The sequence below is a fragment of the Rhinoderma darwinii genome, chromosome 2 (genome assembly GCF_050947455.1).
Source record: "Rhinoderma darwinii isolate aRhiDar2 chromosome 2, aRhiDar2.hap1, whole genome shotgun sequence".
NCBI lineage: Eukaryota > Metazoa > Chordata > Amphibia > Anura > Rhinodermatidae > Rhinoderma > Rhinoderma darwinii.
The window spans coordinates 159676367-159691863 of record NC_134688.1 but is presented as its reverse complement, the minus strand read 5'-3'; the positions used below and the strand labels follow the sequence as shown (position 1 = coordinate 159691863).

General features: G+C 44.2%; 1 protein-coding gene across 3 annotated transcripts in view; it reads left to right on the top strand.

The window, feature by feature from the left end:
* The window catches only part of DZIP1 (DAZ interacting zinc finger protein 1), a 48222-nt gene extending 34606 nt beyond the window's left edge, over positions 1 to 13616 (top strand). For all 3 annotated transcript variants that reach the window (XM_075852390.1, XM_075852389.1, XM_075852391.1), the window contains 5 exons: positions 1520 to 1573; positions 5727 to 5935; positions 10013 to 10143; positions 12160 to 12313; positions 12836 to 13616. In XM_075852390.1, coding sequence (XP_075708505.1) covers positions 1520 to 1573; positions 5727 to 5935; positions 10013 to 10143; positions 12160 to 12313; positions 12836 to 12918 — 631 coding nt within the window. In that variant the 3' untranslated portion in view covers positions 12919 to 13616. The remainder of the gene's footprint in view (positions 1 to 1519; positions 1574 to 5726; positions 5936 to 10012; positions 10144 to 12159; positions 12314 to 12835) is intronic.
* The last annotated feature ends 1881 nt before the right edge of the window (positions 13617 to 15497 follow it).

The following is a 15497-nucleotide window of genomic DNA, read 5'->3' as shown; positions in this document are numbered from 1 at the left end:
AGTTATTTTCTGTGACGCGATCAATGTGCAGTCCCCTCTCCTTGAACGCCGCGATCAGCTGTCATCGCGGCGTTCAAAGGGTTAACAGCGGAGAGAAGATGTTTCTCTTCTCTCCGCTGTCAGAGCGGGGCCGTGGCTGTGTATTACAGCCGTTGCCCCGCTCTCGATCGCGCGCAGAGACGCGCGCAGGAACGGCTGTCACAGGACGAGTATGCTCGCCCTAATGCGCGAAGTGCTCGCCGCTCAGGACGAGCATACTCGTCCTGTGTCGGCAACCGGTTAATAAATAACCCTATTTGTATGTATGGAATGGACTTTTCAGTTGCACGGATTTCTGCAATAAATCTGCCGCATGTGAACATCCCCTTACAATTCGTTACACACTGATATTATTATAATACTTGGTGAATGGTTTTAAAAATCTGTTTTAGAAAAGCATAGACGAGTGTAGGTTCTACACGTACAGGTCACTTTGACCACAGTTCATTCGTTTATATCCCAATCTATATGTCCTATTAGGGCATCTGGATATCATGGGAGGGTGCTGAGACCCCCACCGCTTGGGTGTGAAAAGCTGTAGTGGACTCTTTGTTACCGCATATTACATGGGCAACCCTTCACTTGGTTTGGCACCATGTAATACTACATTTTTTGGCCGCCCACTGCTTTCCCTAGCAATGACAGCTGATTGCCGGGAGTTTCAGCAAACAAGCTGCATTAGAGGGGGTTCTCCCAACTCATTGAGCGCCTTTTATAGAAACTGCCAGTTTGGTATGTTTGTTTTAAATAATTGCTTTGGTCTATTGCCTGTATATAAATTATGTATTAGACATATTATATAATGCACTTGTCACACTGCGTTTTAGGCGTATGCGCCCGTATCCCCTTTTGGTATACGTTGGGGACATCGTTGTTGTTGTATTATTTTTTTTTTGCTGGGTAGAATGGTGTTTTTGTCTATTCTTTCCAGGGGCATCCAGTAGAAAAACACATACCGCACGGTATACGTTTAAAAAAAAAAAAAATGGGACACTACAGGTGACATATGGCATACGTCACTGGCATCTGTTAAACAGCTACATCATAAGCTTTTTAATAGGCTTTCTTGACAGAGCCGTTAAACGGATGCCATTATAGCCTATGGGTGCCGGATGCCTCACAGTGTCAACCGTCACCCTTAGGCTAAAATGGCATCCGTTTAAGGGATACGTCATGAAAAGGGGTCATGATGTGTTTCTGATGTATCTGTTAAATCTATACCATTATAGCTTATGGGGGACGAGAGCTTTTTCCCGACCTATATGTCAAGGGGAGACAGCTAAAAAGACCCTGATCTATAAGCCTGTGACGTTGCTACAAACACCTGCTGTGATCAGTTTTTAAAAATCCATACAAAAAACTAACTCTTTTACTAAATAGCACACAATTATATCTAACTGACCTGAGAGTTGTATTCACATTTGTCAGTTTATTTATTGAACAAGATATACCAAAATAAATGTCATTTATCTTTTTTAAGAATTAAGCTGGTGTCCTCACAGGAAGCTCATATGACAAAGCCATCGAGTATTACGTAAGTACTTTATTAGATATCTATACGGGTGTATGTATATAATGCATTCGGATAGTCTTTAGACCCTTTACATTTTTTCAAGTTTTATTATGTTGACATCTTGTACTAAAATAAAAAAAATTAAAGTTTTTCCCCATCATTCTGCACTCAATACCCCATAATGACAGTGAAAACCGAATGCTAGTAATCTTTGCTAATTTATTGAAAAGGAAAAACGAAGTATAAGACATAAGTATTCAGACCCTTTACTCAGTACTTAGGTGAAGCACCTTTGGCAGCGATAACAGCCTCCAGTCTTCTTGGGTATGATGCCACAAGGTTTGCACACCTGGATTTGGGGATTTTCTGACATTCTTCTCTGCAGATCCTCTCAAGCTCTGTCAGGTTGGATGGGGATTGTCGGTGGACAGCCATTTTCAGGTCTCTCCAGTGATTTTCGATTGGGTTTAAGTCAGGGCTCTGGTTGGGCCACTCAAGGACATTCACAGAGTTGTCCCTAAGCCACTCCTGTGACGTCTTGCCTGTGTGCTTAGGGTCATTGTCTTTTTGGAAGGTGAACCTTCGGCCCAGTCTGAGGTCCAGAGTACTCTGGGTCAGGTTTTCATTAAGATTATCTCTGTACTTTGCTCCATTCATCTTCTCCTCAACCCTGACCAGTCTCCCTGTCCCAGCCGCTGATAAACACTCCAACAGCATGAAGCTGCCACCACCATGCTTCACTGTGGGGATGGTATTGGGCAGGTGATGAGCTGTGCCTGGTTTCCTCCAGACATGACACTTAGAATTGAGGCCAAAAAGTTCAATCTTGTTTTCATCAGACCACAGAATCTTGTTTCTCACAGACTGAGAGTCTTTTAGGTGCTTTTTTGAAAACTCCAGGCGGACTTTCATGTGTCTTTTACTGAGGAGAGGTTTCTTTCTGGCCACTCTGCCATAAAGCCCAGATTGGTGGAGTGATGTAGTGATGGTTGACCTTCTAGAAGATTCTCCCATCTGCACATAGGATCTTTGGAGCTCAGCCAGAGTGACCATTCGGTTCTTGGTCACCTCTCTTACCAAGGCCCTTCTCCCCCAATTACTTAGTTTGGTGGGGCGGTCAGCTCTAGGAAGAGTCCTGGTTGTTCCAAACTTATTCTATTTAAGAATTATTAAGACCACTGTGGTCTTGGAAACTTTCAATACAGCAGAATTTTTTGTACCCTTCTTCAGATCTGTAGCTCCACACAATCCTGTCTCATGAAGTTCTTAAGGGTATGTGCACACACACTAATTACGTCCGTAATTGACGGACGTATTTCGGCCGCAAGTTCCGGACCGAACACAGTGCAGGGAGCCGGGCTCCTAGCATCATACTAATGTACGATGCTAGGAGTCCCTGCCTCGCTGCAGGACAACTGTCCCGTACTGAAAACATGATTACAGTACGGGACAGTTGTCCTGCAGCGAGGCAGGGACTCCTAGCGTCGTACATAAGTATGATGCTAGTAGCCCGGCTCCCTGCACTGAGTTCGGTCCGGGACTTGCGGCCGAAATACGTCCGTCAATTACGGACGTAATTAGTGTGTGTGCACATACGCTAACTCCTCATGACTTGGTATTTGCTCTGATATGTATTGTCAGCTGTGAGACCTCATATAGACAGTGGCGTGTTTTTCTAAATCATGTCCAGGTGGACTCCAGCAAGGCCCCATGCACACGGCTGTGCCCGTAATAACGTCCCGCCAACGCCTGCCTGCCTAACTACATGTCCGCTCCCACTCCCTCACACCTTGTCCGTGCTGTGTCCCCAGCAGTCATTCACCACTTTTTCAATCTCTCTCATCTGGAACTTTCCCTTTATCTTTTAAGCATACTCTTGTCATCCCAATTTTCAAGAAGCCACCTCTTTACCCCTTCTTCCCTGCTAACTATCGCCCTGTTTCTAAACTTCCCTTTGTTTCTAAATTGTATACTCCTCAACTACCTCTCTACAGACACTGCTTTACATTCTACTAAAACTGCATTATTTAAAGCTAAAATCCAGTGGTCAGTACTCACTTTTAATCCTTCTAGATCTATCTGCCGCATTTGACGCGGTAAATCACCCAATACTCTTCCATTCTCTGCTCTGTTGGCTTAAAGCACATTGTGCTATTTAGGTTTTTTCGCCTATTTTTATGGTTCATACTTCTTCTCAGGACATTTCTCCTCCTTCTCTCTCTGTCGTTTATTAAACTGGTTGCCTGTTTCTTGTGTAACTCTCCACAGTGCTGCACTGTCATACATCTCTGCTCTCATCTCCGTTTACCAACTAACTCATGCTCTTCGCTCAGCCCTTATTACATCCGCTCACTCCCTTCTGCAGGTCTTCTCTGTTGCACCCAGTCCCACTATTAAGCGGGACTTGAAATCTAATTTCTTTATCGAGACCTATGTCAAATAACCATAATCGATGGCCAATATACCACCTGACCTTGTCACAAAAAACTCCACCCCACGCTGTCCTCAACTAACTACCCTTGTCACATTTCTCTGCACTTTATATTCATGTTGGCTCAGATACTGGCTAGGTGACCGGTACATCCACCTTTATTTAAATTCCCCATGTTGGCACAAGGGGCTGGTACCCTGGACAAAATTAGCACGATGTACCTTTTGTGTCATTCCTCCCATTCCATTTAGATTGTAAGCTCCTTTTTTGGTCCTTTGTTTTGAGTACTTGTCAATTTACTTGACGATTGTTAAAGAGTAACTGTTCTTTCAACAAAACTTGATATATCATAGGGGAAAATCAGAAGTTTAGATCAGTGGGGATCCAGATGCTGAGACCGCCATGGACGCTGACACTAAGGTGCAGAAGATCTCAGCTGCTTTTTCAGTTGTGATCAGTGCTTCTTGTTAGACTGAAGGTAGCTCACATAGGATGTCTATGAGACCGTCTGAGCACGTCTGCACCTTCGTGTCAGAAACAGTAAGGGTATGTTCACACGATGAGAGGCATTTACGTGTGAAAAGACAGACTGTTAACAGCTGCCTCGTTTCACACGTAAATGCTCCTCCTCGTAATTTACGAGGCGTCTGAGACGCTCTGAGACGCTCGTAAATCTTGAGCTGTGCTTCATTGAGTTCAAAGAAGAACAGCTCAAATTACGTGGCAAAGAAGTGTCCTGCACTTCTTTGCCGAGGCAGTCCATTTACGCGTCGTCGTTTGACAGCTGTCAAACGACGACGCGTAAATTACAGGTCGTCTGCACAGAACGTCGGCAAACCCATTCAAATGAATGGGCAGATGTTTGCCGACGTATTGTAGCCCTATTTTCAGGCGTAAAACGAGGCATAATACGCCTCGTTTACGCCTGAAAATAGGTTGTGTGAACCCAGCCTAAGGGTCACAGCACCCGGACTCCCATCGATCAAAACTTCTTACATGTCTCTATGACATATCAAAAGCTTTTTTAAAGTACAGTTACTCTTTAAGCTTTGAGGGATATGTTAGCACTATATAAATAAAGATTATTATTATTTAAATAATAAACACATTTTTTTTTTCATAAATATGGAACAAAAGTGATCAAACATAAAAAAAAGACACATATTTGGTATTGAGCTAAATAAAAAAAAAAACATGGCGAAATAGGATTTTTTTTCTTAGGCCCCCCTCCCAAAAAAATAGATGGAGGAAAAACAAGCGTCCTTCATGCTGAAACTGGCTACGTCCTTAATTAGTTAAAAATGGCACTGAAAAGTTATGAGTGGACCACTCTGACATGGTCTAGAAGCAGTTATGTCAATTGAACCTGATCAGTTGGTCACCTTTCTGTTATTGTCCTGTTTAAGACAACACCCAAGGCCTTTATTGGGCTCAACAAAAGCACCCCTGCAGGTCAAAGTGAGTGCTGGGCTCCACGAGTTGAACATCTTTGCCCTCTTCTAATAAAAATCTCATGCATGGTACATGAAGGTATATGAGTGACTCTTACTGTGCCTATAGGCAGGTTTAAAATCTGATACAAAATTAAAGTAGAGTAATTCATGGAAAGAATCTCTTTCTATTACGTTAATCTAGAATTTGCACTGACAACATTCAGGGAAAGCCTTCTTCTTTTTATAATCCACTTGGTATTAAAGTGTTACACCAAAACTATGCTTCATTTCTAATTATGCTTCATTTCAGGACACCTCCATTTAGTTCTGATGACGAGTCAGACTTGCAGGATGAGTCTGTGCAGCATCAAAAGCGTCGTCATTCTTTGAAGGTTAAATCTTCAATTAATGGCAAACTCATTGGTTTTGCGACAACTGAAAGTGAGTCAGATGGTAGTGTGCTGGAGGAGATAAAGCCGCAGACTGTCCAGAAACCGGCCCCAGCCAAACCAGCAAGAGGTAAGCATTGTCCAGACATTAAGATAAACAGTACATTTTTAATGTCAGTTCCGAATGGCATTACCATTTCTCGTTAAGGTTATTGGGGTACAGGCGCTTGCCACTAGGAGACTGACACTAGGTAGAAAAAAAAAGTTTTAAGGCAGGACATAACATTACCACAGACATTGAGCTAATCAGTTTTAATCACCCTCCTCTTCAGCCTCCTGTCTCATAGTACACAGCACCAGGGGTCCAGTAGGCCAGGTCAGTAAACAGTTTTTTTCCAAGGGCTCCTATTTTTCACTCAGGACGGTTTCCCTTTAACTGACTTTACTATAGCAGAGGACCACCCTCTCCAGCGTGTCTGCCTCATGGGAGGATTCATACTATAGTTGCAATCTCTGAGGCAAAAAAATTCTGCTGCGGTCAGCCTACCTCACTATACACCCAGTGCTTGCAACCCAGGGCCTACCAGGATAACGCATCTTTGCAGGATGTGGCTCCCCTGACTGGGCATCATCCGTTACCCAGGCCTTAGGAGATCTTTCAAGTGTCTCCTAGACTATGGCTGAGTCTCTCGAACACCTGCAATCCTAGATAGCGTCCCAGATCAATTCTTCCCTGGAATCTCCCTCGGGTAACACACTCTCATCCCTGTGGTAGGCCAAGTAAGAGGATCTTTACTAGTGTCCCCTGTTAGGACCAGCACTGGGAATCTGCCTCTCTGCAGGATCAGCCTGTCCCCCCCTGAGGAATCTTCTGATTCTGCTTCAGTCATAACAGGACATTATAATGGCAGCCGCTATGCAAGACTTGAAACGTTCTGTCAAGGACATCTTACATGTCAAGGATGACTACTCCTTCCCATGTTTTTCACCAGCCTCTGGTTTTCCCAAACTACGTCGAGTTTGGGGATTTCCTCTCTAAGGAATGGAAGCACGGTGACAGGTGCTCGCCCGCCTCCAAAAGGACAGGAGATTGGATTCTCTAACAAAAATTTGCTTTTGTGGCGGCAAGTTCTACCCTGCGTCCAGCATTCGCCTCTTCCTGGGTCAGTAAAGCTTGCTCCATCTGGGCTTCACCAGGGCATTACAGAAGAAGTTCTGCAATTGGTTCTAACTGATCTGTGTTTCAAGCTTATCCATGCTTCCAAGTTTTTATGCAAGGCCTCCCTTGAGTCTGCTAATGCGGTGGCGATAATCTCAGTTTGGCTTAAATCCTGGGTGGCGTAACCTGCTTCAAAGAATGCTCTCACTGGTCTTCCCGTGAGTCTTTGGTAAGCGTCTGGATGAACATATCACTGAGGCCACTGGCGGCAAGAGTTCCATTCTACCTCAACCATCCTCGACGCCAACAGCCTTTCCAACGTTCTCAGAGGTTTCGTTCCTTTCGTCTCCTCAGAGGTCAGAGAAGAGGACCAGCCACAGAAGCCCTCAACTTCCAAGACTACTTCTGTCTGAAGGTGTTTCCCCACTCAAATCTTCTCTTCAGGTGGGGGACGACTTCCTTCTATTTAGGCGATATGGCTTGCTCACATGAACGATGTCTGTGTTCGAGAGGTGTTTGTCGACAGGTTACAAGATAAGAGTTCCTGACCCCAGGTTGTTTCTTTCTGTCTACTCCACCTCGGACCCTAGAGTGCGCTTCCGCTTTTTCTTCTTCAGGAAGTAATCGTCCCTGTTTCACAGTCAGAATGTTTCCAAGGATTCTACTTCACAGTCCCAAAAAAGGATTTGTCAGTCAGGCCCATCTTAGACGTGAAGTTGAACTGCTTATGATGTGCTTGAGTGTTCCGTATGGAGTCACTGCCGTCAGTGGTTGCCTCATTCGAACACGGCACCTTTCATCCATCAACATTCGCGATGCCTTCATATGGCAAGGGTCCACCAGTGTTTCATTCGTTTCGCTGTTAGTTCTCAACATTTTCAGTTTGTTGCCATCCTTGTTGATTTTCCCCCAGATCTGCCGGAAGTGGTGCACTCCAGATGTTGACCTTTGCGTCTCGCCTCTACAACAAGGTAACAGCCTATGTGGCCATGGCTCAGGATCCCAGGACTCCAGCTGTCCATGATCTGATCACTTCTTGGGAATGGTTCTCTCTTCTGTATGTCATCCCTCCCCTTCTACTACTGACCAGAGCTCTCTCAAGCGGGTCAAGGCAAAGGGCAGTCCAGCCATCTTGGTGACCCCAATCTGGCCATGCCAGGCCTGGTGCACCAACCTCATCAATCTACTTAAGGATGCACCATGGCGCCTTCCTCTGTGACTAAACCTCCTTTCCAAAGGTCCACTGTTCCACCCCACTTTACCTCAGCTCCGTTTTAACGGCGTGGCTGTTGAAGCCCAAATTTTGAGATCCCGTGGTCTTTTTGAACCTGTCATCCAGGCTATGTTAAAGGCCCGGAAGCCTCAACTTGCCAAGGTGTATCAACATACATGGAAGGCCTATTCCTGTTTATGTGAGCAGTGCAGTTTCCATCGCTTGGTGTGTTCCACCCCAAGGATTCTGTCTTTTTTGCAGTATGGTCTAAATCAGGGTCTGGTCCTGGCTTCTCTAAAAGGCCAGGTCTCTGCTCTCTCTATCCTCTTTCTGCTAACGTTGGCTTTCCGTTCCCATGTAAAGACCTTGATGCAGGGTATGGCTCACGCATCCCTCCTCTTCGGCATCACTTATAACCCTGGGATCTCAACCTGATTCTGGAGGCTCTCCCGGCCTCTCCCTTCAAACCATTACAGGATATTTCATCCCGTTTTCCTTCCTAGAAGGTTGCCCTCCTTCTGACCATTACTTCGATCAGACGCGTTTTCACAACTGGCAGCACTATACTGTCTCCTTTCTTTGTGATCCACAAGTATAAGTTAACTGTTTCATCCAATACTTTTTCCCAGAGGTGTTCCCGCAACACTTCATTGTTTCGATGTGGTAAGAATGATATGCATCTCCTTTGCAGCGACTGTATCTTTCTGTCACTCTGACACACTTTTTGATCCCCAAGGGTCCGCACAAGGGTTTTGCGGCTTCCAAGGCTACCATTGCTCGCTGTATTAGATCAATGTTCCTGGAATCCTATCGGTCCAAGGGCAAAGTTCCTACCTTTTGGGTTTCCGCCCATACCACGAGGGCTGGCGGTGCATCTCGGGCAGTACAAGCCTTGTTTTCTTAGGTTTGCAAAGCTGCTACCTGGGCTTGGCTTCGGTGCATACCTTCACGAAGTTCTACCAAATTCATACTCTGGCTTTCTCTGATACCAACCTGGGTCACAAGGTAGTCCATGCTACTATGCGGTAGAGGGGGTCGCACGGTAGATTCCTTATTTTGCCCATGCTATGGGACTTCTGTAAAACATCCCTTGGTGCTGTGTCCCCCAATGCAATTAAGGAGAAAATTTATATTTTTGTATTAACCGTACAATCCTTTTTTCGTTGAATTCATTGGGGGCAGAGATCTTGCCCTCTTTTCTTTTCCTGGTCCAGGGACCTTGGTTCTGTTGGTTTTGTTGTTGTTCTCCCGGGACCATGGAGATGTTATATTTTCTCCTACTGTACAAACTCATTAGCTCAGTGTCTGTGGGAAAAGAATGGCCTCCATTGGCCTGAGCCAACACTTTTTTTACTACCTAGTGTCAGCCTCCTAGTGGCAAGGGCCTATACCCACGGTGCTGTGTCCTCCTAAGGAATTCAAAGAGAAATGGATTTTTCGGTGAATACAAAAATCTAATTTTTCTATACTAGCCCAAGGGCAGTACTTGGCTAGTGTTATATTTTTTTGCCCAGGTACTGTATCACCCAGACATGAATACAATATATTAGGCCTTGTGCATAAAAACTAGTGCAGACAAAGTCTCAATTTTGTCCCGAGCAACCAATCAAATCACCTATTTGTTTTATGTTAATTGGAAAAATGAAAGTTGCAATATGATTAATGACCATGATCTGAACTAGTTCCCATGCAGGAGGCACATGACAATTTAGTGTGTTAGTATTTATAGAGCACTTGACACTTATTAAAGGGATTATTTGTTTATTTTTCTATGGCATAAATCTTTTATTCACTTAGGAATTTATTTCTGTGGTTTTCTTTTTTATATTCAATAGCAACTCTTGTGAAAGAACTTTCTGAACAGCTGCAAATGGCACGGTCTACACGTACAGCTGATCTGAAACCTGTTGGTGGAGTGGATATTTCTGATGCCTTAGTGAAAAAGGACCCGGTTATGGAGCTAAAGGTGAGATCTTTAAAATCTGTTTAACATGTAAATAATGCGGTCCTTACTTATTCACATCATATTACACACTTATACGATAAAATGGAAATGCATTGGAGGACTTTAATGTTGGTGGACATCCTTTACATTTGTGTGCCTATTGAGCATCTCATTCCATGGGCATTAATGTGGATTTGTTCCCTCTGCTGTTATTACATATGTCATGCTTATGGAAAGGCTTTTCACAAGATTTAAGAGCATATGTAAAGGATCTGCCAGGCACAACTTCTGTGTATACGCCCATAGGTAATCAGTCTGCACCTGAGTCTATGTCTCTGAGACTGACTCCATCTTCCACCACTCAGGATGGCAGGCTTAGGAGTGGGAGAGCCTATCGCAGCCTGGCCAGACGGAGCTAGCTCCCGCCCTCTGTCTATTTATACCTGCCTTTCCTGTTCCTCCTTTGCTTGTGATTCTTCTCATGTGGTTTCCTGGCCCAGCTACAGCTTCTGACTATTTGATCCTGCTCCATACTGACCCTGGCTTACTGACTACTCTCCTGCTCTGCGTTTGGTACCTCGTGCACTCCTGGTTTGACTCGGCTCGTTCACCACTCTTGTTGCTCACGGTGTTGCCGTGGGCAACTGCCCCATTTCCCTTAGCTTTGTGTACCCTTGTCTGTTTGTCTCGTGCACTTACTGAGCGTAGGGACCGGCGCCCAGTTGTACCCCGTCGCCTAGGGCGGGTCGTTGCAAGTAGGCAGGGACAGAGTGGCGGGTAGATTAGGGCTCACTTGTCCGTTTCCCTACCCCCATCATTACAGCATATCTGCGAGGATTCATGTCTATTTTGGTGAGAAGGCCTGTCTCACATTTGGTGTTCCAATTCAGTGAAAAGGTGTTTGCTATTTGGGCATTATCATGCCAATATATTTCCACAAATTTAGAAACAGAATTCTCTAAAATATTATTATATGCAGTAGCATAAAGATTTCTCTTCACTGGAACTAACAGCCCCAGACCATTATCCTGTCCCCTATCAAGCGTAAAAAGCATTAATTTTTTTTTGGCCCTCCTGTTGTCCCGTTGAACAGCGTCACGGTGATGCAGGAGGCAATGCCTACTGAGGAGAGACGAGGTCTCCTCCTCTCTGGACCTTTACTCAAAATTAGCATATTAGGTGCCAAACGGAGCAGGAGTAAGGGGAGGTCTGTGGTTTAAAAAATAAATAAAAAATACCCATGACAGGTCCTCTTTGACAGCTGACACTACGTATTTTTACTGTAGGGTTATCCAGGTATCCTCTAACCAGATATATTGTTTCACAGGACATGTTTTCAGAGCTCCCGAGTACAATAGCAGTTTGTTTACAGCACTTCAGTTAACGCTTGGCATGGGGCACAGAGATTACAGGCTTGTCAGTCATTATAAAGCAGTCTATGAAGCTTCTAGTGAGTAGTACGTGTGCTGATGGCGATTCCATAGTTAGTTTGGACCTAGAACAAGAGTGCTACAAGTATGGACAGAAGCATTTAGCTGTCCTGTGTCTATGTGTGGACCGCTGCTTCAGGGCTGTGCGGTTTTGGCTTCACAGTGACTGAGCTCTTCAGTACCACTCATTCCTTATTTATGAAATTTGCATTTTGTGAACCTGTTATCAATGGATATGGCTGGAATATTAACCCATTCATTGGCCTGTCTTTGTTTATTTGGCCAAAGAACATATATGCTAGTACCACTTTTTAGCTTTAGATCACCTCTAATTCTTTTTTTTTTTTTTATCTGGTTTGCGGTAATCCTTTATTGTTGTGTATTAAAAAGTCTAACAATTATAGACTAGTGAAGCCAAAAATAAATCCGCGTCCATGTTTACATGAAGTCGGTATAACACAGACATTCTCTTCATGGCTTCATGGCAGGAGAAAAGCATTGTTACCCCCTGCTTTGCTCCCTCTGAGAGTCCCTGTTAGCTCCTGGATGTTTCATAAAGAACATCTTTTCCAATATTTATTGTGTTTGCATTTCTTTTACTCAACAGGTGACTGACCTTGATGACACTGAATTTGATAGCACTTCTTTAGAGGACGAACCGTTTGAAGTTCCAAGATCTGTACGCAGACGAGCTACTGCGCCCAAAAAAGAGTTTCCTGCAACTAAAAATGCTTTTAGTACTTCTAAACTGACAAAGGGAGGTATGTCATTCAGAATTATTTCTATTATCTGGAGGATGACAGGCACTAAATATACAATTTTTACACCTATCTGTATAGTTTTGAAAAGTGTCATGAGTAGGTGGCAAGGCTCAGAGAAGTATTATTATATGTCATGGTTTCTCGCCATTCGAGTCAGTGCGGAGAAGTCCTGATTAAAAACCACAGCGGATAGGATTCTGTAGATCAGGATGATGGGACCGGCCTGATTTCAAGAATGTGGAGGGTCGCACATGTAATTCCAGCTGCCGGACTCCTGTCAATATATGAATGACTAAAAAAGTGTTTCTTCCGAAATTCTCATTCATGTTCTGAAAGGTTAAACGGACAGCGAGAATATTTTTTTTTTACTATAGAAACAGGCCAGAAAGTCCATTACATATCTATCAAATATTGAAATAAATGTACAATCCTATATTACGCATTTATAGATCTGCATGTTGTAAATGTTCCCTCTAGTTCTGTAGACGGCTGGAATATTAACGCGTCTTCCCTGTTTTGCAGACACTCATGACGCTGAAACCTCCAGCACGCTAGTCAGCAGTTTAGTTACCGTGAGTGACTTCAGTGACATATCGGATGCCTGACTCTGTGGTCACAATAAAAGACATTATACGGTGCCTTAAGGACTTGTACGACCAGTGTTGGCAATCGTGTCCTTTGTATGTTTTATGTCTTTGTATTCCCAAAGGTAGCAAATTGTGTAAATATCATTGATGTCCTCACTTGCCAAAGATGTAGTATTATATTTGCATATGTCTTTTCTGTCTACACTTTGACGTCTTATCTTTTTACGGTACAATGAATTTATATTGAAGCACTTACTGTTACTGCCTCCACCACTTAGCAAGACTAGTTAGAATAAAAGCATCACCCTAATGTTCATATGAGACTTTGCACAATATTTTCAGAATGAATTCAGTGTTTGGCCACTTTCAGTATGATGCCTAGATTACTAGGAAATATGTCAGAGCAACGTTTGTATCTAGATAGTTTTCGATTTTGTAGGTTGGAATCCATTGTTTCTGGTACTCCTACAAATGCATGTGATCTGGTGCAGAAAAACAGCCGTGCAATAATCCCTATATCATTTGCACATATGTCCTAAAATGTATGTCTGCCCTTTTCTATGGTATGTCTGCCGAGCTGTAAAGCACAAGATTTTATATGATTTCTTTGTAATGCGACTTTTATTCAGAAGTCAGAAAGCGGTATTGTATTTTTTTACTCCTTTTTGTACTGCAAGTTAAAGGGAATGTGTCGCAAATTAAACCTTTTTTTTAAAGTTTCGTTACTTATTTCTATTATATTTTTTACGTTTTTTGCTGTATTTTTTATTTTTTTTCCGTATGGTGGAAAGTATTAAAAATTTAATAATTATTTGACATGTTTTCCAATGTTGGCCACCAGGGGGAGCACTTCCCAGCAAGGTGAATAAGGCAAAGCAACCTGACTCACAGCTGCTGTAAATGTGGGAGGGAACCTCACCCCCCCTCTCACAAGCCAGGTAAAGGTGTCTTCAAATTGCTAAGCAGTGTCCGGCAGCCATGTTGGGTGTGATTCTGCAGCTGGAAGAAGTTCTAGGACACACCAAAAGGCTAAGTGTATGTTCACACGCTTACTAAACAAAGGGAAAACCGCTCCTGATTTTCAGCCATTTTTTAATCAAACTCGCGTTTTTTAACGGCCGTTTTTGGAGCTGTTTTTCTATAAAGTCAATGAAAAACGTCCCAAGAAGTGATGTGCACTTCATTTTGGTCGGGCGTCTTTTTACGTGCCGTTTTTGGAAAACTACCGCGTAAAAAACGCCCTGTTGGAACAGAACGCCGTATTTCCCATTGAAACCAATGGGCAGATGCTTGTAGGCGTTCTGCTTCCGATTTTTCAGCTGAAAACATTGTGTGTGAACATACCCCTAGGGTATGTGCACACGCTAACTGCATTTACGTCTGAAATGACGGAGCGGTTTTCAGGAGAAAACAGCTCCGTCATTTCAGACGTAATTGCTCGGACTCGCGTTTTGCGAGGCGTCAATTACGGCTGTAATTTGGAGCTGTTCTTCATTGAATTCAATGAAAAACGGCTCCAATTACGTCCCAAGAAGTGTCCTGCACTTCTTTGCCGAGGCTGTTATTTTACGCGCCGTCTTTTGACAGCGACGCGTAAAATGACAGGTCGTCGGCACAGTACGTCGGCAAACCCATTCAAATGAATGGGCAGATGTTTGCCGACGTATTGGAGCCGTCTTTTCAGGCGTAAATCGAGGCGTAAAACGCCTCGTTTACGCCTGAAAATAGGTCGTGTGAACCCAGCCTTAGAATGATGAAAGTGAAGTGAATGACTTTTCAGTTGACCTGTTCACACGGCGTGTATTTGACATGTTTTTTTTTTTGCACATTTTACGTGCAAAAAAACCACATAAAAAACGCTTGATTACACTTGATATTGCGTGTTTGGGGGATTTGTGTGTGTGTGTGTGTGTGGGGGGGGGTGCTCGCCGCTGATTCTTCAAAACAGCTGATAAGCGGCTATGAAGTATCAGCGGCGCCCGTGCACACTCCGCTCTGCCACACACACACACACGGGAAAAGTCTTAAAGGGGTCGTCCAGGAAAACATGGCGCCGCACCTGTCCTCAGGTCGTGTGTGGTATTACAGCTTTGTCCTATTCACTTCAATGGAGGTGAACTGCAATACCAGACAAAACCTGAGGACAGGTGCGGCGCTGTGTCTCCAATCCGGACACCCCTTCTGTCCTGAGATGACCCGACGGGGGAGGCGGGTGTCAGAGCCACCCACCGCCATCACCGCAGACAGAACCACAACTACGGCATGAGGGCAGGGCTTGTCCTGAGTGCACTGTCTCTTATTATGGACAGAGTTATAGTCACATGAACCCCGTCTTATGAACCGGTAACCTAGGTCCGATCACATGACAGAGGGGGATCACCAAAAACCCTGTGCACCCTCAGCCCGTCCATCCAGCCCTTTCCTGGTTATATCTGCGTCTGGGAAAGCTGGGTGACCACCATTACCCCTCATACTGGAGTGTTTAGGGATGTGACTAATGAACCTCTCACACTCCAGTGGGAGGGGTAGTGGTGGTCACCCAGCTTTCCCAGACCCCTGAACAGTAAATCTCTCTAGTTGTGCTTAGACTGTTTGGG